This window comes from Neoarius graeffei, chromosome 1 (genome assembly GCF_027579695.1).
Source record: "Neoarius graeffei isolate fNeoGra1 chromosome 1, fNeoGra1.pri, whole genome shotgun sequence".
Classification (NCBI taxonomy): domain Eukaryota; kingdom Metazoa; phylum Chordata; class Actinopteri; order Siluriformes; family Ariidae; genus Neoarius; species Neoarius graeffei.
This window is the reverse complement of record NC_083569.1, coordinates 127429778-127453872: the sequence shown is the minus strand read 5'-3', so window position 1 is coordinate 127453872 and position 24095 is coordinate 127429778. Positions and strand designations below refer to the sequence as shown.

Here is a 24095-nt window from a genome sequence, read left to right as displayed (position 1 = left end):
TAGTGGAGCAATATCAGAAAGGAGTTCGACAGTGTAAAATTGCAAAGAATTTGAACATATCATCTACAGTGCATAATATCATCAAAAGATTCAGAGAATCTGGAAGAATCTCTGTGCGTAAGGGTCAAGGCCGGAAAACCATACTGGGTGCCCGTGATCTTCGGGCCCTTAGACGGCACTGCATCACATACAGGCATGCTTCTGTATTGGAAATCACAAAATGGGCTCAGGAATATTTCCAGAGAACATTATCTGTGATCACAATTCACCGTGCCATCCGCCGTTGCCAGCTAAAACTCTATAGTTCAAAGAAGAAGCCGTATCTAAACATGATCCAGAAGCGCAGACGTCTTCTCTGGGCCAAGGCTCATTTAAAATGGACTGTGGCAAAGTGGAAAACTGTTCTGTGGTCAGACGAATCAAAATTTGAAGTTCTTTATGGAAATCAGGGACGCCGTGTCATTCGGACTAAAGAGAAGGACGACCCAAGAATCCTGCATTAGACAAGAATGGGTTAACATTCCTATCCCTAAACTTGAGCAACTTGTCTCCTCAGTCCCCAGACGTTTACAGACTGTTGTAAAGAGAAAAGGGGATGTCTCACAGTGGGAAACATGGCCTTGTCCCAACTTTGAGATGTGTTGTTGTCATGAAATTTAAAATCACCTAATTTTTCCCTTTAAATGATACATTTTCTCAGTTTAAACATTTGATATGTCATCTATGTCCTATTCTGAATAAAACATGGAATTTTGAAACTTCCACATCATTGCATTCCATTTTTATTTACAATTTGTACTTTGTCCCAACTTTTTTGGAATCGGGGTTGTAGATCAGCCTTTGCTAATAGCTGTTAAGTGTAATGTAATGGAAGTGTAATGGAGCCTTTTTTTTCAGAAATGACACTTGACATGTACCTCTTCTTTGGAGATTTCAATGGCTTCGGTGGGGTCAGTCTTTCTGTAGAAATAGACGTTGTCCATGGGGTTTTTGTCCTTCATGCCATAATCTATAGCAAATACCTGCCAGATCATTATTAAAAATTAATCCCAGATTCTAAAATTGTTATTATCAAAGTGTAAAATTATTTATTAGGTGTTTATTTCCATACATTGACAATGAAATCTTCAGGCTTCAGTTCAACATCAGTGCTATCAGGTCTGGACTCAGCCAATTCTTGGCGTATCTTTTCCAAGTCTTCCTAAAAAAATAATTAAAAAAATAATAATCATCTGCAAACTTATACCAAACACATGTAACTTCAGGTTGTTAATTTTTCTATTGTGGACAAAACACTGTGCTTGACCATAGTGCCAGAGTTCCTGGTTCCATTTTGCTCAAACAGGGTTTAACCAGAAACATATACTCCACACTGAACCCCCTCCTAACCCCTTATGTTTCGAGGCCCTGAAGAGTGGATATGACAGTTACATACCAGTACTATGTTTATGATTTACTGATCAATTTAGCATTCCATTCACCAACTGTCATTACAGCTAAAATGTACACTCCCTCACACACTGAGAATAACATTGTATGAACACTCCAACATCAAATAACCACCATTAAGAAAGTCCAATTTGAATGTGTTCTGTTTGTTCGGGGAAGGGCCTGAAAATGTCCAATGTTCTATTAATAAGTCCATCATTGGATGGAGCCTTAAAATAATTTTGCTTGACTGTATAAGGAAAACAGTAAAATGCATGTAAAATTGGGGACATTGGCCATTATTCCAGTTAGATTTTTTTTGTTATTTTTTGGGATATTACTCAATTGTTCTTCCAATTTAGCCACTGCTTATCATCAGTTAAGGCCAAAGGTGAACATACTGATTTATGTAGTGTGCTATTTTTCTAAGCTAACTGCTGATTGAGCCATTAACCCATAAAAATGAAGGTTTTATGATGTACAACTCTGACTGAACCAATAATGGTAAATACATAACTGAAGGTTGTGACCTCTGACCTTTGACCCTGGAAGATTTTGTTGAGGTCTTGTTTGTCCCACAAACTTATACAAGCGTCTGTGGATGATCTTCTCCAGGATGGACTTCGCTTTCCTCAGTTTTGGATCAGAGGAGTACAGAATCTGCTCAAAAATGTGGTCTGTGGAAGGGTAAGGAGGACACATCGATAAGTCATTGTAAATTTACACACCATAGCAAATTAAAGTTGTGTGTGTGCAGGAGTTATGCTTGTACGGATAATCAGTTATATAATATTTGAGAAACTTCAACCAAAACTGTGTGAGTTTGTGAACACTTAACATCATTAGAGGTGTACGTCACAAGAACAGTTAGCATTTTGTTCATTAACCAGATTGAGGTGTAAGTGTTGTACTTAACTGCAAAACTATTATATGCAATTCAAACAAAAATATTTTGGGAATAAAATAAGATCTGCTATAGTTTGCAATACCACTATGATGTTAACAGAATGTTTATTTGGAACTGTTCACATATGTTGGTATTTTAGCTGTTAACGAACCTTGGCCACTTCCCAGCTGTAATTCATGATATACTTTATATCAATATATTACTTATATCATCATGCAATGGGTTGTTGGCTTCTCAATTTAGATCCAATTATGGCTTGGATTTTCAAACACTTAGGTCTTGATTGACTAACACTAATAACTGTATATAATCGTGCAACTGATAATCAGAACATGTCAATTAAAGGCTAATTAACTGACCTGTGAGCTTGGTGTAGGCCTTCATGTCACCGATGGTCTCTGATATTTTGAACATCCTTTTTTTGGATCCCTCGATCTCAATGTGAGGATTGGCCTCCACCAAGGCTTCTGTTATCCTACAATGTGATTATTTTGTAGTTTATATTCCAGCTATATGGAAATTGAAGCTGCATGTGTGACAGTAAAATCTGACCATCCCTCTACAGTTCTATGACATCATAAAAAAAATCAGAGAGCCATCACTGGAATAAGATGATATATTGGTACAAAGGTACATGCACAAACTGGTTTAAGCAGCAAAGGTGAAGTTCAAGTTAAATTGGATCAGCTAATTTTAAGCACCTGACAACCTTTTTGTAAAATAACCTACATACCAGTATCAACCATTATTTGGACATATTGGAACAGACATGATGAGGCCATGGCTACATTTGCCCTGAAGGACATGAATTTGAAGATCTGTTTCAGAATGTTTTTATCACTGTTTGTGGCCAAATCCACCTCTTCATCAAAATACCGTGAGTAGTCTTCTTTGACGCAGCCCTACTGGGTATCTGAGGTCCAGTTGAAGACTATAGAAAAGATGTAGAGAACATACCAGTTGGCAGTCATAGTGGAGTCCACCAGTCTCTGGTCTGATGAGTCTCTGGACAATGAGGCTGTCATTGTCATTATGCCCAAATTGGATGAGACACTCAGATTTTGCAATAATTCCTGACAGCTGAACAAGATGTACAACACTCCCCTTTTTAAGTATACATTATTGAGACTATTTCAGGATTTGTTACTATTGTCAGCAGTACATTTTATATGCCACAAGTTCAGTAGGTCATTTAAGAAACTGTAGATCCCAATGGTACATCTAACAAATGCGACTGGCAAGCTCTCCTGGTGTCCTGAAAATCTACGGTCTCTGGCAACACCAGAACCTTCAGTAGCTCACAGAGATCATGAGTTACTCCATTGCTTTCCGAAATGTATCTGGACAATGTTGTGGTTCAAAGGAGTTGACAAAACACAGCCTATTACTAAGACCAAGGTACAAGTTTTTCTTGGGTTGGCAAGGTATTAGAGGTGTTTTATCCTTAACTTTTCCACTTCTCTGAAGACACAGCCTGAGGAAAAGGTAGAAGTGGAGCAACAATGCTGATGCAGTTTTTCAGCAGCTGCCTTTTATTCTTCACATCAAGGTATCAAAGGTTGGGCTGAGAGGAGTGCTCTACCAACAGGCAAGGGTTTTAACTGTTGTAAACTATTCCCCACAACAAAAATATCTGCAGCAGCAGGCATTAGCTGTTAAGTGAGGTATAGAAGACATGCTCTAACAGTCATCCTCTTTGAAAACAGGAAGCTTTAAGCCACTACTGTGACACACTGAAAACCATCATACCAGACCTGGCAGATATCATACTAGGAATTAATTATATCCTTCCACCTCTCTTTGCAAGTTGACAAAGACAATACAGCTATATTCTAAAGTCCTTCCTGCACCATGCCCTGGTCTTCCCAGGCAGTCTCCCATCCCAGTACTAATCAGGCCCTTAAAGCATATTGGGTGGCACCAATCTCCATTTCCATAGCCCTCGGCCTTTCACCTATACAGCTAGGGTTGGGGGGGGGCTGGTCCTCTGGTAACTGTGAGTTTGACTCCCCACTCACTTCTGTATTGCAGCATGCCTTGCCAGATGGCAGTAGGCACCATTTTTATGATGGCCTTTGGTTTGACCTGACTGTGAGTAGAACTCGTGACTTCCCAATTGAGAGGTGAACATGCTAACCACTAAGCCAGCTATACTAGTACTGGTTTAGTTTAAATATTGATGGTAACAATACTCACATTTCCTCGATTATTTTGGTCACAGTGTGCTGATAGGCTTTGCGGTGTAGACAGTGTCTTGTGTGAAACATCTCATATAAATCATGGACTTCCTGGAGAAAAGAGAATGTGCATTAAATGTACCATTTGATAAATATTAAATCATCATCTTTGGCTTGAAAAACAAATCTCTTCCTGCATATTGATGTAAATGTACTCTCTTCAAGCTATTCAAATACTGATGGTAATGATACTCACGTTTCCTCAATGATCCATGTCAGTGGCTAACCACCTATTCTGGAAATGTTTGGATGGCTCTCTGAGTTTACAAAGCACTGCATTACCTTCTTCTTTTGGCTGCTCACATTAGAAGTCACCACAGCAGATCATCTGGATCCGCATATTTGATTTGGCTTTTTTTTTTTAACACCAGATGCCCTTCCTGATGCAACCCTTCCCAGTCTATCTGGGCTTGAGGCCAGCACTAAGTATGCACTGGCTTGTACAACCCCAAGGGCTGGGTATTTTACCTAACCTGCATGTCTTTGAACTGTGGGGGAAACCAGAGCAACCAGAGGAAACCCATGCAGACACAGGGAGAACATGCAAACTCCACACAGAAAGGCCCCTGTCAGCCAAGAGGTTTGAACCTGGAACCTTCTTGCTGTGAGATGACAGTGCTAAACACTGCAACACTGTGCTGCCCCAAAGGACTGCATGAACAACATTCATAAATTTAGACCATGGGCAGTGACTCCCTGGACCACTATCAGTTTAGCTTTGTGTCAGCTGTATGTCTCATCTCATCTCATTATCTCTAGCCGATTTATCCTGTATTACAGGGTCGCAGGCAAGCTGGAGCCTATCCCAGCTGACTACGGGCGAAAGGCGGGGTACACCCTGGACAAGTCGCCAGGTCATCACAGGGCTGACACATAGACACAGACAACCATTCACACTCACATTCACACCTACGGTCAATTTAGAGTCACCAGTTAACCTAACCTGCATGTCTTTGGACTGTGGGGGAAACCGGAGCACCCAGACAGTGCGACAGTGCTAACCACTACACCACCGTGCCGCCCAGCTGCATGTTATAATCTTATTAAATATTCAGACATCAGAATGCATTTTGAAATTCTTCAAAATCTGAATGTATTTTTAAGACAAATGCATGGCCATATCCTAAAGGTTAGAGAACCGGGTTTGGGACCGAAAGGTTTGATTCCTGGAACAGCAGGAAAATGTGTGGGTGGGGAGAGTGAATGAGCAGCACTTTCCCCTCCATTGGCATAGCATCATTGAGCAAAGTACCAAACCCCCAACTGCTCCCTGGGCATGTGTGTGTTCACTGCTTTGGATGGGTTAGCTGCAGAGCATAATTTCCCCTCGGGTATAAAAAATACAAAATACGGAGCATCACAGGTGAGGATACCCATAAGCATACCTTGTCTCTGGCACAGATGAGCTTCTTCCCCTCGACCTCACACACTCGGGCAAATTTGATGAAACGGTTGTGGTCTGAGCTGGTCGGGATGCCCAGGTGATACGAGTCTCTGTTCAGATGGAAAATATATTACAGTGCTTTGTAAATATAAAATTTGTCCTGAATAGAGGTTATTTCTTTGCAAAGAAAATGTCATGCATGTTGATACAGAAGTCAACGCTGTAACTCAAAACTCCTTGTGTAAGTCAAGTTTATTTTTATAGCGCTTTTAACAATAGACATTGTCACAAAGCAGCTTTACAGAATTTGAATGACTTTAAACATGAGCTAATTTTGTCCCTAATCTATCCCCAATGAGCAAGCCTGTGGCGACAGTGGCAAGCAAAAACTCCCTCAGACGAGTAAATATCAAAGAAACCACCATGCTCACTACTCAGATGACTCTTGTGTATAACTCAGGTCATATTTAATACTTTGTTTTCAGGAACCTTCAGATGGCTGTGTCATGATCCACCCCGGACTTCCACTCTGGAGATTTACTCTCTCCCAGTTCAGCACAATCCGGATCCGGGACGGAACTTCCATCTTGCCGGCATTCACTTCCTGGTCTGCTCTGCTGTGTATAAATAGGCCGTTCTCAGGAGGGGACTTTGCCGAGCAGTTCAAGTTCGCGGTGAAAGAACGGGGAGAGGTTCTTGCTTCAACAGTGATTGAATGGAACTTCTTCCAATTTAAATCTTTGAGATTTCGGCTGAGTGGATTTTTGGGAGACTGGAGGTGTGATCCAGGATTTGCAGGAAGTGAGTGAGATGGAGGGGATTGAGGAGGCAGATGAAGGTGGTGATCTAGCATCAAGCGACTACAATGAGAGAAATATATACTCAGGAGAATGGCAGAGGGTCAATCGAGGAAGTAAGAAAAGGAAAGAACTAGAACCCGATGAAGAGAGGAGAGAGGAAGGTAAAAGAAATGAAATTAAAGTTATCCTTAGATTCCAATCCCTGTGTACTTTAAATCCTTTAAAAGTTAGTGAGGCAGTATACAAGTTAGTAGGTGAAGTACAAACAGTCAAAACTTTAAGAGATGGCAATTTGATGATTGTGTGTAGAGATAGAGACCAGCAGCAGGGGTTAATGAAGTGTAAAACTCTATTGGGGAAAGCGATAAAACCACAAGTGTGGGAGGAAAAGGGGAAGTGTATGGGTGTGATATCTGGAGTATCTACTGAGTTGACAGAGGAACAGATCCGAGTTAACTTGAAAGGGGTTAAAGTAACCAAGGTGAAACGTTTGCCTATTACAAGAGATGGAGTTACAAGTCCTAGTTTGTCAGTTTTGATAGCTCTGGACAAAGAGTGATTACCGGAAAGAGTTAAGATTGGGTATGTCAGTTATGCAGCACGAGCATACATTCCTCCACCAACAAGGTGCTTTAAATGCCAAAGGTTTAGGCATATTGCTGCAGCCTGTAGGGCTAAAGCCAGGTGTGCCAAGTGTGGGGGGGACATGAATATGGCAAGTGTGCTGTAGGAACTAAAATAAAGTGTTGTAACTGTGGAGGGGAGCACAGCGCTGCTTATAAAGGATGTGAGGCCCATAAAAGAGCAGTACGGATTCAAAACATAAGGGTGAAGGGGAAACTTACCTACTGTATGCTGATGCAATCAAAAAGATAGATGGCAAAGTACGATCTGATGCTAAAGCAGTGTCTGTGTCTCAACCTCCTACTCAAAGAGTTGCACAATCTTTGAATTATAAAGTTTCTGAAGACACCTTGATTGTGGAGAAGAAAAAGTTTGTTGCCTTCATAGTGGAAGTTATCAATTGCTCAGCTCAGACAGATAGCAGAACAGAGAGAATAAAGATTATCACAAGAGCAGCAGAAAAGTACCTGGATATAGGGGAATTATCCGTTGAGTCTGTAAATGCAGTATTAGCGACCAGAGTGTCTGAAAGTCAGCAGTCATGTGGTGGTGTTTTATAATGGTACTGTCCATATTACAGTGGAATGCCAGGAGTCTAATTGCGAATGGGCAAGAATTTAAACAGTTTATTGAAGAACAGCAGGTTAAACCTAATATCATTTGTATTCAAGAAACATGGTTAAAGCCATCACTTGACTTTATAATCTATGGATATGTAGCAGTACGCAAAGATAGAAGCCTAGGAACAGGTGGGGGAGAAGCCACATTTATTCAACAGGGACTTAATTACAAAGCACAAAATATAAATGAAGAAATTGAAGTAATATCAGTGGAAGTATGGGTGGGTAGAACCAAGTTTAAAATAATTAACTTCTATAACCCTTGCCAAAAGATTAGAAGAGATTTTTAGATAGTTTTTGTGTGGAGGGAAATTGTAGAAATATTTTATGTGGAGACTTCAATGCTTATAACACATTATGGGGAAGCAAAAGAACAGATGATAATAGGAGTACTATTGAGGAGTTTATGGATGACCACAATCTAGTCTGTTTAAATGATGAAACAGGCACTAGGTTTGATCTAGTACATGGAACAGAATCAGCACTTGACCTTACCTTACTTTCAGAATGATTAGCAGGAGTCAGTCAGTGGGAAGTTCTTAATAATAACCCATTAGGAAGTGATCATTACCCAATTTGGACCAAGATACAAGAGCAGAATGTTAATTTGGAAGAAAACTGGTACCCAAGATGGAAAATGAGAGAGGCTAACTGGGGGCTATATAGCATGAAGGCAAGTGGCAAACTTATGGAGAATATGTCAAACTTAAGTGATGTTGAATTAGTAAATTCCATAATCACAAATATATTATATGAGTCAGCAGAGGAGGTTCTGGGTGAGTCTTTTGGGATGAGGGAAAAGAAAATGGTGCCATGGTGGTCAGATGAATGTAAAAAAGCGGTCAAAGCCAGAAATAAAGCATTTAGAATGGTGAAATCTAATCATTCCTTCAATAATTTAATTCTATATAAAAAGGCACAGTCTCAAGCTAAAAGAGTAATAAGGGAAACTAAGAGGAATTACTGGAAGAGTTTCTGTAATAATATTGGATCAGAAGTCAAGGTCTCCGAGATATGGGGAATGATCAGAAAGATGGGAGGAATAAGAAGGGATTTCTCTTTACCAGTAATTAAAGATAGTGATGGTGAAGCAGTAAATAATGATGAAAAAGCAGAGATGCTTGCTAGGGCCTTTGTTAAAGTGCATAGCTCTAAAAACTTAACAAATGAAGAGTTATTATGGAGAACAAAAATGATTGAAGATAATGGAAACGTATTAGGAAAGAAAGATATAAGTGAGGGCGCACTTGATGATAATTTTACATTATTTGAACTGAAAAGAGCATTAGTGGGTGTTAAAAATACATCTCCAGGTAAAGAGAGAATTTGTTACAAAATGATTGAACAATTATCTGATGTGGCTAAAAGTGTGATTTTAAAGTTATATAATAAGATTTGGGAGCAAGGTAAGCTGCCCTCTAGCTGGAAACGTTCAGTAGTGGTACCTATAGCTAAACCAGGTAAGGATAAAGCAGAGGTCAAAAGCTATAGGCCTATAGCACTAACATCTAATCTTTGTAAGTTAATGGAAAGGATGATAACTAAGAGGTTAGTATACGAGATTGAAAAAAAGAAGTCTTTTCTCTCCACATCAAAGTGGGTTTAGAAATGCCCGTACTACTATGGATCCAATAATCTGCCTAGAAAATGAAATTAGGAAAGCTCAAGCAAATAAGGAGTCAGTCGTGGCAACATTCTTTGATATTGAAAAAGCATATGATATGCTCTGGAAAGAGGGTCTTTTACTTAAATTGAATAAAATGGGAATAGAAGGCAAAATGTTCAATTGGATTAGAGATTTTTTAAGGAATAGAACCATAGAGGTAAGAGTTGGAGCGAGCCATTCAAAAATCTACGCTATAGAAAATGGTACCCCACAGGGTAGCGTCTGCAGCCCAATTCTATTTAATATAATGATTAATGATGTTTTTAACAATATTGATTCCAGAATCAGTAGAGCACTTTATGCAGATGATGGAGCACTGTGGGTGAGAGGCCGAAATTCTGATAGTCTAAGGAACAGATATAGCAATAGCAAATAGCTATAAACGAGGCTGAAAGATGGTCACATGAGTGGGGGTTTAATTTATCTGTTGAAAAAACAAGTTATATGTTTCTCAAAAAAAAGGGTTAACCCTACAGTAGACCTCAGGTTGTATGGGCAGCCACTCAAGCAAACGGATAATTTAAGATACCTTGGTGTATGGTTCGATAAACTTTCTTTTAAAAATCATATTCAAAAGGTTATAGACAAATGTAAAAAGGGAATTAATATTCTGAAATGCTTAGCAGGGAATGACTGGGGGGCATCAAGCACATCCTTGAAAAGAATTTATAGTGCCCTAATCCGACCAGTATTGGATTATGGATGTATAGCATATAATTCAGCAGCCAAGACTTCCTTGTTAGAGCTAAACAAGATACAAGCCAAAGCCCTCCGTATATGTTGTGGTGCCTTCAGGACCTCTCCAGTCCCAGCACTTTAGGTGGAAGTAGGGGAGATGCCACTGGACCTCAGGCGACTGAAATTATCAGTATCATATTGGCTAAACCTACAGGGTCATGAAGACAATCACCCAACCAAACAGGTACTAAGGGAATGCTGGGAGTATGGTCGACCCGTACGCAGTTTTGGGTGGGATGGTAATCAGCAGGCAGATCAATTGGGGATCAGTGACATTCCTCTTTGCAAAACAATTACAAGGTCAATCATTCCCCCTTGGTTATTTTATTTCTCTATTGTAAATTTGAAAACTAAGGAGATGGCAAACCAGAATGTACAGCAGTATTTAGAAGTAATGTATGATGACACGACACAGATGCTTCTAAAGACAAAACTGGTAAGACAGGAGCAGCAGTATTCATCCCCAGCTACAATACAAGTATTGGGAAAAGGACATCAGATCACTTGTCAATTTTTTCAGCAGAAATGATGGCTATTATACTGGCCCTGCAGTGGGTGGAGGAGGTGAAGCCTAGTAAAGCAGTTATTTGCTCAGATTCTATGTCTTCCTTAAATAGTATCCAGAGTGGAAAATCTACATGCCGACAAGATCTCTTAGATGAAATTAACCATCTCGTATTCACATGGGTTCCAGCTCATAAGGGGGTTGAGGGTAATGAGAAAGTGGATAAAATGGCCAAAGAGGCCATCAAGGCAAATGAGGTTGAGTTAGAAGTCCCATTAAGCAAGGCAGAAATTAAAGTAATAATTAAAGACAACATCAACAAAATGTGGCAGGAGAGATGGAATACAGAGGAGAAAGGAAGGCATCTATATAATTTACAAAAGGAGGTGGTGTTTCGAAGGGGTGGTGAACTGAAACGACAGGAGGAGGTTTGGTTGACGAGGCTGAGGATAGGACACATAAGTCTAAATAGTGGGTTGTATACAATAGGGAAACATCATTCTGGGGCCTGTGCACACTGTGGAGAAGTAGAAAAGGTTGAGCATGTTCTTATACACTGTACACAGTATTCCAGTGAAAGAGGAGATGAGGATGAGGATGAGGAGAACGTTAAGAAAATCTGTAACTATAGACAACTTAAGTCAGCCATTCACACAATCAGCAGTAACAGCTCTAACACAGTATTTAAAGGACACTCAACTAGCAAACAGAATTTAGTTTTTTTTTTATAATCAGTATCCTCGTAATTGGTTTACAGGAAGATTTTGTTTGGTTATCCTCATAATTGGTTTACGGGAAGATTTTGTTTGGTTATCCTCATAATTGGTTTATGGGAAGATTTTTGTTTGGTTATCCTCGTAATTGGTTTACGGGAAGATTTTTGTTTGGGTATCCTCGTAATTGGTTTACGGGAAGATTTTTGTTTGGTTATCCTCGTAATTGGTTTACGGGAAGATTTTTCTTTGGTTATCCTCGTAATTGGTTTACGGGAAGATTTTGTTTGGTTCATGGGACAATTTGGCTGGAGTTTCTCTAAGCTCCGGTGAGGTGGGACGAGGGCTGATAGGGCATGCCCGCCCTCTGAGCACCAATAATCGTCAAGAAGAGCAAAGATTAACTCGAGCATACATCTCTTAATATTGTTAATATTCTACTCCATTCTATTTTACTATTTCAGTGAGAAGGCTAGAATTCTTCTGTGACCTTGTGTCTCACTGTGTATTGTACTGTTATGATAACACATTGCTCGAGACATAATATTGATATCTTTTTGAACACAATATCAGGACATGACCTGCTCAAGGTCTGACTACAGGCTCAGTTTTGATTTATTCTCATGTAAGCATTTGCAACGATTAATATCCCTTGAGATCACACCTCAGCCTGGTAGATGGCGGTAATACACATCGATTGTTAACTGCCAATAAAGCGACAGAAGAAGAAGAAGGGGACTTTGCCAGAACGTCTTGTCTGTTTTTCATGTTGTCTCTGTGCCATTTTTGCTTCCTGATTTTTGCTCTCTGTTTTGCCTAGTCTTAGCCACAGTTTTTTTGTACTCATGTTTTGTCATTTTTTTCTTGTTTTTTGCACTATGGTTGTTGTCTGAACTATTTTTCATGTTTTTTCATATTAGCACTTTGTCTACCTCGTTGTTTGTCGGGATTATTTTTGCTATTTTTGTTTGTTGACTTTTTTTTTTTTGGACTTTAATTAAATCATTTTTTATTTATTGGATTTTCGGGTTTGTGTTCTGCTATTGGATCCTAACTTGCCACCCTTAACAGGCTAGCTAATTTATGTCTATTGATTTTGTATTTTAGTGACTGTTGCCTGTTGTTGCCCAGAGCTAGTTCACTTTAGTGAACAGTTACTTTTGTTCCTTCTTTAAATTCTGTATTCATGTCAATATGGTACAAGTATGCTTATGTAATACTGCTGTAAGTTCATGTTAGTACCTTAGTACATTAATATTAGTACCTTAACTTTAATACACCTTCTAAGTGTCTTAAAGACAGACTCACCTGGCAAAATAATCCCATTTATCCACATCAATACCGGTTCTCTTGTTTGCCACAATCTCATACAAGAAATCCTTTCTACGTTCATGTTTGTACTTCTGTTAATGGAAGAAGAGATTATAAAATCAGTTTCAACATAGACGGTAAATGAAAATAAAAAACAAAAACAACTCTACTGTATCTTGTGAGCAGAGGTGGGTAGTAACGCACTACATTTACTCTGTTACATTCAAGGGAGTAACTTTGATTTTGACATTGGTGGGGACACAAAAGTGATCCAAGGCAATTGAAGTGAAGCATTGTTATTCAGATCAACATCACACTAAAACATTTGCCACAGTGGGGCTGAATCTCATGACTGGCATATCCATCATTAACCTCACTTGTGAATTTCCAACCTCTCTTTCCGCTTCTCCATCTCCTACTCTATCTCCTCCATCCTCTCCTTCAGCCTCTGCTCCTCTTTCTCTTCCTGCCTCTCTTCCTCTACCTTCTCTGCACTGTCTTTCATCTCCTCCAGCCTCTCTGCTGTCTGTCACCTTACAAAAATATGTTGATGCATGACATATGAACAGATTAGGGATAGAATGACTGTAGAGTTTCATGGTAAGGTTGTAGCCTCAGCAAAAAGGGCTAGCCAAAAAGGACAAAATTATTACATAGACTATAATTTATTCCCCACAAAAACATGGATGCATAATATCACATGATCTTCTAGAATCTGATGATTTATTACTTTTACACCACACAATTCCTAATTTGTGTTTAAGCAGTCGTTCTGTCTCTTCCACAGAAATACATGAAAATAAGAATGAAACACTTTAAGCATTTTTAGCATTAAATATTGTTTTTTTTTAATTCAATATCTGTATTGTTTGACATGGGGGGGGGGGGGTCTCAAAATTCACTGACTGCCTTATTGAGACACTCAAATAGCTGCTACTGGTGGCATTTTCTATTCTGTGATTAAGCTCAAATTTAGTTAAAATGATATTTGGATATATAATTTAGTGATTGCCTATTATAGCATGATTATGATTACATTAGTATTGCATTTGTAGTATACCCCCCATTTTTTTGTCTTTTTGTTGCCCCTCCATTTTCCATATAATGTCTTTTTGTTGCTCAGACTCAATGGTCATGAGCTTTGGGTAATGACCGAAAGAACAAGATCGCGGATACAAGCGGCCGAAATGAGTTTCCTTCGCAGGGTGGCTGGGCGCTCCCTTAGAGATAGGGTGAGAAGCACAGTCACTCGGGAGGAGCTCGGAGTAGAGCCGCTGCTCCTCCACATCGAGAGGAATCAGCTGAGGTGGCTTGGGCATCTTTTTCGGATGCCTCCTGGACGCCTCCCTGGGGAGGTGTTCCAGGCATGTCCCCCTGGGAAGAGGCCCCGGGGAAGACCCAGGACATGCTGGAGGGACTATGTCTCTCGGCTGGCCTGGGAACGCCTCGGTGTTCTTCCCGAGGAGCTGGTCGAGGTGTCTGGGGAAAGGGAAGTTTGGGCTTCCATGCTTAGACTGCTGCCTCCGTGACCCGGTCCCGGATAAGCGGAAGAAGACGAGACGAGTGTTTTTGTTGCCTGTTTGTGTTCATAACGTGTGTTATGATTTTCACTGCAGATGTGCTTGTGACTTCTTTTATGTTCATGCTGCAGTTACCAATATTCGTCTGTAGGTGGCAGTAAAGGACCATGGATTTGTTGTATCTAGCCTAGTAGTAGTAGAAAGAGGTCTCTGTAAAACGGTGAATGCAGCAGACTCCGCAGCAGCTGTCACGCTGTTGATTCTGAAATGCAAGTCGCACATCTGCATGGCCATGCAGTAGCCTACATCTGACTACTTACATTCTGTTAAACCATTAGGTCTATAAATTTAACATTCATTCATTGAGGATATTATCTAACAGCAAGTTACATTGCTCCAGCATTCCTTTTCTCTGCAGTAGCCTAGCTCTGATGCATCCTGTCACGTTGCTAAACCTGCCTAAGGAGCCGCAGCAATAATTTTATGAAGGGTTTCCATACATCAAAAGGATTTTGTTGAGTTTTTAAAGCTCGACAGAAACCCTGCACTTACATTCTTGACTTTGAAGAAGAATGAACGAATGTCTCGTTTCTTGGGAGGGGGGCCGTCATCCATGATACTCAAGTCAGCATGCGAGTCGTAGGGCAAGCATGCATGGACATTAAAGTCCAGCTCAATTTGTAGGCTGACAGAGAGTGGGGGGTGCGTGGGGTAGGTCAGGTGTGTACGTGTGAGATATGGGGGGGTTGATGGGCGGGTAGTCACGGCTGCTGTGGGAAGTGTGCTGCTTTTACAGCAGATGGAGTGACAGCTGGGATAGCCAACCATGTAAGTTAGCAAGAAACAGGTAGCTAATCAGAGAATGATATCTACAGTGGTGCTTGAAAGTTTGTGAACCCTTTAGAATTTTCTATATTTCTGCATAAATATGACCTAAAACAACATCAGATTTTCACTCAAGTCCTAAAAGTAGATAAAGAGAACCCAGTTAAACAAAAGAGACAGAAATATTCTACTTGGTCATTTATTTATTGAGGAAAATGATCCAATATTACATATCTGTGAGTGGCAAAAGTATGTGAACCTTTGCTTTCAGTATCTGGTGTGACCCCCTTGTGCAGCAACAACTGCAACTAAACGCTTCCAGTAACTGTTGATCAGTCCTGCACACCGGCTTGGAGGAATTTTAGCCCATTCCTCCATACAGAACAGCTTCAACTCTGAGATGCTGGTGGGTTTCCTCACATGAACTGCTTGCTTCAGGTCCTTCCACAACATTTCAATTGGATTAAGGTCAGGATTTTGACTTGGCCATTCCAAAACATTAACTTTATTCTTCTTTAACCATTCTTTGGTAGAACAACCTGTGTGCTTAGGTTTGTTGTCTTGCTGCATGACCCACCTTCTCTTGAGATTAAGTTCATGGACAGAGGTCCTGACATTTTCCTTTAGAATTTGCTGGTATAATTCAGAATTCATTGTTCCATCAATGATGGCAAGCTGTCCTGGCCCAGAAGCAGCAAAACAGGCCCAAACCATGATACTACCACCACCATGTTTCACAGATGGGATAAGGTTCTTATGCTGGAATGCAGTGTTGTCCTTTCTCCAAACATAACGCTTCGCATTTCAACCAAAAAGTTTTATTTTGGTCTCATCCGTCCACAAAACATTTTTCCAATAGCCTTTTGGCTTGTCCACGTGATCTTTAGCAAACTGCAGATGAGCAGCAATGTTCTTTTTGGAGAGCAGTGGCTTTCTCCTTGCAACCCTGCCATGCACACCATTGTTGTTCAGTGTTCTCCTGATGGTGGACTCATGAACATTAACATTAGCCAATGTGAGAGAGGCCTTCAGTTGCTTAGAAGTTACCCTGGGGTCCTTTGTGACCTCACCGACTATTACACGCCTTGCTCTTGGAGTGATCTTTGTTGGTCGACCACTCCTGGGGAGGGTAACAATGGTCTTGAATTTCCTCCATTTGTACACAATCTGTCTGACTGTGGATTGGTGGAGTCCAAACTCTTTAGAGATGGTTTTGTAACCTTTTCCAGCCTGAAGAGCATCAATAACACTTTTGCTGAGGTCCTCAGAAATCTCCTTTGTTCGTGCCATGATACACTTCCACAAACATGTGTTGTGAGGATCAGACATTGATAGATCTCTGTTCTTTAAACAAAACAGGGTGCCCACTCATGCCTGATTGTCATCCCATTGATTGAAAATACCTGACTAATTTCACCTTCAAATTAACTGCTAATCCTCAAGGTTCACATACTTTTGCCACTCACAGATATGTAATATCGGATCATTTTCCTCAATAAATAAATGACCAAGTATAATATTTTTGTCTCATTTGTTTAACTGGGTTCTCTTTATCTACTTTTAGGACTTGTGTGAAAATCTGATGATGTTTTCGGTCATATTTATGCAGAAATATAGAAAATTCTAAAGGGTTCACAAACTTTCAAGCACCACTGTATGTTAGAGGGGGGATTATTAGCAGTGCCATACATTTAACCCTTTGTGTGCCATATAATCATTGCTCAGGTTAGGACAGGGGTGTCCAAACTGATCCATAAAGGGCCGTGTGGCTGCAGGTTTGCATTCCAGCCATGCAGCAGCACACCTGACTTGGCTCATTCAATCAACTGAACTGTCTTCACACAGTCAAATACTTGCAGACACACCCACCCTTGATTAAAGGGTGGGTGTGTCAGTTGATTGAATAAGCCAAATCAGGTGTGCTGCTGCATGGCTGGAATGAAAACCTGCAGCCACATGGCCCTTTATGGATCAGTTTGGACACCCCTGGGTTAGGACATCGGTTTTACTGATCATGATTACACAGTAGTGGCTGAATATTGGTAGGGACACGTCCCTACCCAAAATTATGCCCTAGGTCACATGTGTCTCCCCAAACCAGTGGACGTTCCAGCTTATAAAAACTCAACGTCGAATTTAAGGAAACACATTGCGGTCAGTAGGCTGTGTGCTTTGGGCTGTCTTCGTAGGCAGACATTAGTCCTGTTGTAACATCATAAATAACTGTAAAATACATTGTTTTGTGGAAATGTATTGACGCACTGCGGCCTCAGACGGCAAGATAACACACACACACACACACACGAGAACCAAGAAATAAAACTAAAAAAAAAAAAAAATCTTCTTAACAATCACTTTTTATTGATGTGAAACCAAAAAATGCTCATGAAAATAAGGTTGCTCGCCTAATGTCAGCTCCTCAATAGCGTTACAGTTGTACACGGCTCTGGTCAAAAACTGGGAATGGAAGACTGGTGAAAACTTACTAAATAACAAAACGCGTAACATATCGTTTGTGAAATCTCCATTTTTCAAGCTGCTGTATTTGTTGTGGATTAGAGGGATTTGTGAAGACTTTAGGTGTTTTTTTCTGAGAGATTTGTTTTATTATTTGTCTACAAGTGCTTGTTCACAAAAGGAAGGGCATTAGCTTGTTAGCTTGACCGCTTGCTAGCAATCCCCACCACCACCCAGCCAAGCTGGGCACTGGCAGCTAGTTAGCAACCTTTCTGCTTGTTACTTCCACTTGCTAACTCCTCTGCGAGACGGAGCCAGTAAACAACTTTTTTGGGAGATGAAAGGATTAACATCATTGATCGCATCTTACAGGATTATTTCCAGTCTTTTTCGTACGAGGAGATATTACGTGTGATGTTCAGCTGCTGTTAAAGCTGAACAGTCACTTCATGGAGTGAACCAGTGGCGGCTCCTGAATTTTTTTTCGGGGGGGGCAATTTTCCCCCGTTATGTCTACACGGACCGTAAATGTCCACAGGACTGAAGTAAATTGACCGAACTTGTTTTTGCCTGGTAAATTCAGATATCAATATAGACAATATCTCTTCTCTCCACTAGGTGGCAACACTGAACAAGTTAAAGGTGGCAAACTAATGGCCCTTTTCCACTACCCTTTTTCAGCTCACTTCAGCCCGACACGGCTCGCGTTTCGACTATCTAAGAACAGCACGACTCAGCTCGCTTCAGCCCTGCTCAGCCCCCAAAACTCGCACGGTTTTGGAGTAGGGCTGAAGTGAGCCAAACCGAGCCGAGTGAGGCTAGGGGCGTGAGGAGACACTCCCCTGTGCACTGATTGGTGAGGAGGAATGTCCTCACCCGCCCACACGCCCCGCGAGCACGCTGGGATCTGTAAACACCGTAAACCCGGAAGAAGGAGAATTACGAGAATTATGAAGCCTTATGCGCCTCGCCTATACGCTCTTGCCAGTATCTGTTGGCGTTGTCGGTGACAACAAGCCACAGCACCAAGACCAGCAACACTAACGACTCCATGTCCTCCATGTTTATTGTTTACTCTCCGGGTCATGAGACTACTGCTTAAAAGCTCACTGATGTCACTGTTTGCGCCGCCTAACGACATCACCTGACGTCCACCCACTTTCGCTAACTCCACCCAATGTGTCCACCCACTTCCAGCCAGCACGGTTCAGCGCGGTTGTAGTCGAAATGCAACTCCAACAGCCCCGCTCAGCTCGACTCAGCCCAACTCAGCCGCGTTTGTAGTGGAAAAGCGGCATAAGGTAGCCTAGTAAACTAGACCCACCCGCCTAGCGGCCAAAAATATTTTTGCCTACGAGTGGCAAATATTCACATTTAGTCTGGCTTAAGCTAAAACTAAGGAAGATTCATTGTGAAGCCTTCAAAGCAAAACATCTGGCATCACAATCAATTAATATTACATTACTCATTTATTTTCTCATATTATTCCAGTATTCTATAAGAAGTAGACACAAATTCTTAATTATAAACATATTCTAATTTCTTCAATTCTAAAGAATGCAATTAAAGTGGCAGGATATAAATCCAAAACAAGTGTTTAAGTTTTGAAAAAGATGAAGAAAAGCAGAACCATCAAACAAACATGTGCAGCTTAATTATGTGGGGTTTTTTTTATATGGAATTGCACCATTTTAACAACAAATAATTCTAAATAAATTCTGCAGTTTTTTTCCCAAGAATTCCTCCAGAAAGCCATGCCTTAAAAGGAAATTTAAAGTATTACAAGCATGTCAATGAACACAAAAGGCTTTAGTTATTTAGCTATATACACACAAGGTTACACAAGGTTTTGTAGTCAGTGCAACTTGGCTTAACAAGTTGGAAAAAAGGTAAGGTGCTGCTGGCTCCAATGAACAGATATACTGTACAATATATAAAAACTGAAAATATGCTTAATTTACACCAAGTCAGAGAGAACTTGAGGCTACTGAAATATTCCAAGCATGGCAATGTTAAACTGCCATTGGTAAAACAAAAACATGGCAATGTTAAACTGCCATTGGTAAAACAAAAACATGGCAATGTTAAACTGCCATTGGTAAAACAAAAACATGGCAATGTTAAACTGCCATTGGTAAAACAAAAACATGGCAATGTTAAACTGCCATTGGTAACACACACACACACACACACACACACAACCTTTTGCCTAGTAAATTCAAATATCAGATATCACTGTACCGTCTGCTGTGCTACTTCCAGGGTGGAAGAGAACGCAAGGGTAGCAAACACGAGCATTGACTACATCACAGCCAGCTAGCCAAGATTTCCGGTGGTACCAGTTCTTGTTAAAACCTCTTGAGCAGGTCTTCTCCCCCTTCGTAGGCACTTGCTTGATGTTTAAATTCGGTCTAGGAGGTCCTAGCTGTTTGATTGCCGTTTTCTCCTCATTGGTACGGCAACTAAAGGGAACTTCTTTCAGAGACGCTATCATATTGTTGCACTCAACACTCGCCGCCATCTTCATAGAATGTTCACACATTTCCCGCGCAAGTTGCGTTTTCCAGCCCAAAATTATGTTCAAAACCCGCCAAAATGCACAATCTGGCAACACTTGCGCGGCGCAACAGGCGTATGACGTAAGCACGCTGCTTGTGCGAGCACATAAACCCTAATAGAAAATGCATTGGGAGCAGGATTTTCGAAAAACAACGTACGTACCATTAGTGTCAATGGGAGATTTTGGGGCAAATCTGAACCTGACAGAAATCGCCCCAAAAGGGCGTGGCTACACCAGGCGCGACCTTAGCCTGATTGGACAATGACATTACTGTTGCCGTGGTAGTAGGAGTAGATAAAAAAAAAAAAAATCTCCCTCCCTGTTTGGGAGTGCGTCGCCCAAATCGCCCCATTAGGCCGTAAGGTGAACCCCGAAAAGTCTTTCAGAAACAAGATTCCGCTCCGACGTCTCCGAACTACATAATATCCAATTCTTAAAAATGGACGCATTATGAAATGATGTCATCAAAAAGTTCTCACCTTGTAATGCTGTCAATTTTTCGCATGAAGGCTTGAAAAAGCGAACTAATGTCATCGGCGCGGAATGATATTTTGGCACCGCGGAATAAGATTTCGCTACAGAACAGGTTCCAAGGCATTTGTAATGTGTATACATTACTGTTTTGTTGTTTACATTTTCTATTAAAGTTTGCAATTTGCCACATAGTTCTGTTGTGTGATGTATGATGACTCAGTCTTGCATCTTCTTTGTTGCCGCTGCTGCAGGTGCATAGTGCTGCTTAGTGCGTTTACCTACCTCTACTGTGCCGCTGCATAGGTAGTGAATACTTGAATCCCTGCCATTGTGCCTCTGAACTGAGCAATAGAACTGCAATATTATATATAGGTTGTATTATTATTATTATTATTATTATTATGTATTATTATTCCTATGGACTCTTCTTCCTGCACAATTTCTTAAATCTTGATCTGAAATCACACGCATTGCCTATATATTATATATGCCATTTTATGGCTAATCCATGGTGTGTATAGCCCACAAAGAGTCAATACTCTATTCCATTACTGCCTGTGTAACATTGTAGGTCGCCCATATGAAAAAGAACAGTAAAGAACTTATAAGAGTTTACCACTGTCTTAGTAGTAAATCCTTATAAAGATTTATAAATAAATATATATGCCATGTATGATTTACTCCTGAAAGTGGCCCATTTTGCATTTTCCTCATACAAATTTATGAAAATCTAGTATGTATGAAGTGAACATTGTGCATGGTTTTTACAGATAATGTGTATGATGAATTACACCGTCTTTGTATGCTTCATGTAATGTTTGTAGTTTTAAATTATATTTTACAGTTTAAAATGTATATGCCTTTTATATGTAAATCCACATATGTTTGTGTTGGATTTACATATAAAAGGCATATACATTTTAAACTGTAAAATATAATTTAAAACTACAAACATTACATGAAGCATACAAAGACGGTGTAATTCATCATACACATTATCTGTAAAAACCATGCACAATGTTCACTTCATACATACTAGATTTTCATAAAAAATTTGTATGAGGAAAATGCAAAATGGGCCACTTTCAGGAGTAAATCATACATGGCATATATATTTATTTATAAATCCTTATAAGGATTTATCCTTATATTTATAAGGATTTACTACTAAGACAGTGGTAAATTCTTATAAGTTCTTTACTGTTCTTTTTCGTATGGGGTTTTTCAAGCAAATTGTTTTATGGTTGATCAGTACTTTATAGTTAATAACCTAAGAGAATGAATACATGAATGGTCCTAGTCATAGACCATTACACCATATTTAGGATGCAGTGCTGCAGCACAGCAACCTATGGGTTCCCCTAGGGGAGCCCATAGGTTGCAGTGCAAAGCACTGCAACTATTGTTCTTCTACGTGTTTCTTCTTCTTCTTCTTATTCCTACGCAAAATTCGATTTTGAATAACTCAATAACCGTACGTCGCACACAGACAAACAATATATCAAAACGTGCGGCTCGATCGGACTCACTATGCTATTACTTTTCTCTACAGAATACGATTTTTTCACGACGTAGTCGCGAAAAAAAAAAAAAAAAAAAAAAAATCGCCCAAAAAAACCCCATTCATTTCTATGGAATTAATTGAAAAAAAAAAAAGCACTTTTTCAACGTTTTTCAAACGTCCGCTGCTCTGGCATGCTTTCACCTAGAGACGTGATTCAAACTCTAAAACGTAGGAAAACTTCTCCTCTGTGGATCTGGCATTCAACTTTTCTGCTAGGTTCTACACTTTCGGATCAGTCCCGGCTCAAACGCCATGTGGGTTCTGGGAGAAAATCCGGCTTTTGAATGGGTGTCTATTGCGTTACACACCAGTGAAGCTCGTTAACTTAGAGTGGAGAGAGGTTGAAAAAAAAGCTCAAACTTTCTCACTTAAACTGTGTTTTCAGCCACAAATTTCACTCTACAGACATGATTTTCTCAAAAAGTAGTAGTAAAACTTGTCCTGATTCACACAATGTGTCTACCTAAATGATAGGATTTACAGTTTTTGAATGACAAGCCTCCAACTGAGAAGAGGGCAGCCGAGAGGCCTCATTGACACCCATTATAAACGTGACAGAAAAGTCACTCATTTTTAACTCGCTCTAGGGTCCTCATTTTTAAAACTACAGACAAAAAATTACATCAGTTTATTCAGGAGACCCTTCTAGCGCTCACTGTGAAAGAATTTTGTGAATAGCTGCTTTCGTTGTCGAATTGTCATTGTTTGAGGACTGGTCCTTAGTAAAAAACAGCAGAAAACTCAAGACTATAAACGTGACAGAAAAGTCACTCATTTTTAACTCGCTCTAGTGTCCTCCTTTTTAACACTACAGACAAAAAAATACATCATTTTATTCACGAGACCCTTCTAGCGCTCACTGTGAAAGAATTTTGTGAATAGCTGCTTTCGTTGTTGAGTTATTTGTCATTGTTCGAGGCCTGATCCTGAGCAAAACACAGCAGACACCTGACAAAATCTTGTGTGTGTGTCTTAACTCTCCTGTTCAGGCCCGTCGCCATGCCGACTGGGGCTAGTAAGAGAGCAGAAGGGGGGGGGGGGGGCTGCTGTCTCAAGCACACACACAAATCATGCTCAAAATTTCAAACTTAAACTGTGTTTTCAGCCACAAATTTCACACTACAGACATAATTTTCTCAAAAGTAGTAGTCACACTTTTGTCCCAAAAAAACTCCATTCATTTCTATGGAATTAATTGAAAAAAAAAAAGCACTTTTTCAAACATCCGCTGCTCTGGCATGCTTTCACCTAGAGACGTGATTCAAACTCTAAAACGTAGGAAAACTTCTCCTCTGTGGATCTGGCATTCAACTTTTCTGCTAGGTTCTACACTTTTGGATCAGTCCTGGCTCAAACGCCATGTGGGTTCTGGGAGAAAATCCAGCTTTTGAATGGGTGTCTATTGCGTTACACAAGTGTTGAATGGGTGTCTATAGCGCTCCTGCTCAGGCCCGTCACCATGCCGACTGGGGCCAGTGAGGTAGCAGAGAGGGGGGAGGGGCTGCTGTCTCAAGCACACACATAAATCATGGCATTGTAGCTTCATAGCAGGTCACACATTCACGGCCAGCAAACATGCGTGACCGGATTGCTTCGCACACTGCATTCCCCCCCGGGGAATTGTCTGGTCTAGTTTGTACTATAATAATGGTGATAATAAAAATTATTTTTATTCTAATAATAATAATAAACACTTCAATATACCACATATATGCAATATTGTCTTAGTGATGTATTTAAAGCACTATTTAGGACTTAGAAG

General features: G+C 40.3%; 1 protein-coding gene across 2 annotated transcripts in view; it reads right to left on the bottom strand.

Moving 5' to 3' along the window:
- Window positions 1–24095, bottom strand: part of LOC132883406 (deoxynucleoside triphosphate triphosphohydrolase SAMHD1-like) — a 40728-nt gene that overhangs the window by 2810 nt on the left and 13823 nt on the right. For both annotated transcript variants that reach the window (XM_060917025.1, XM_060917018.1), the window contains exons 7-13: window positions 12931–13025; window positions 5958–6066; window positions 4532–4623; window positions 2695–2810; window positions 1966–2105; window positions 1112–1201; window positions 918–1022 (exon numbers count right to left, since the gene is read on the bottom strand). In XM_060917025.1, coding sequence (XP_060773008.1) covers window positions 918–1022; window positions 1112–1201; window positions 1966–2105; window positions 2695–2810; window positions 4532–4623; window positions 5958–6066; window positions 12931–13025 — 747 coding nt within the window. The remainder of the gene's footprint in view (window positions 1–917; window positions 1023–1111; window positions 1202–1965; window positions 2106–2694; window positions 2811–4531; window positions 4624–5957; window positions 6067–12930; window positions 13026–24095) is intronic.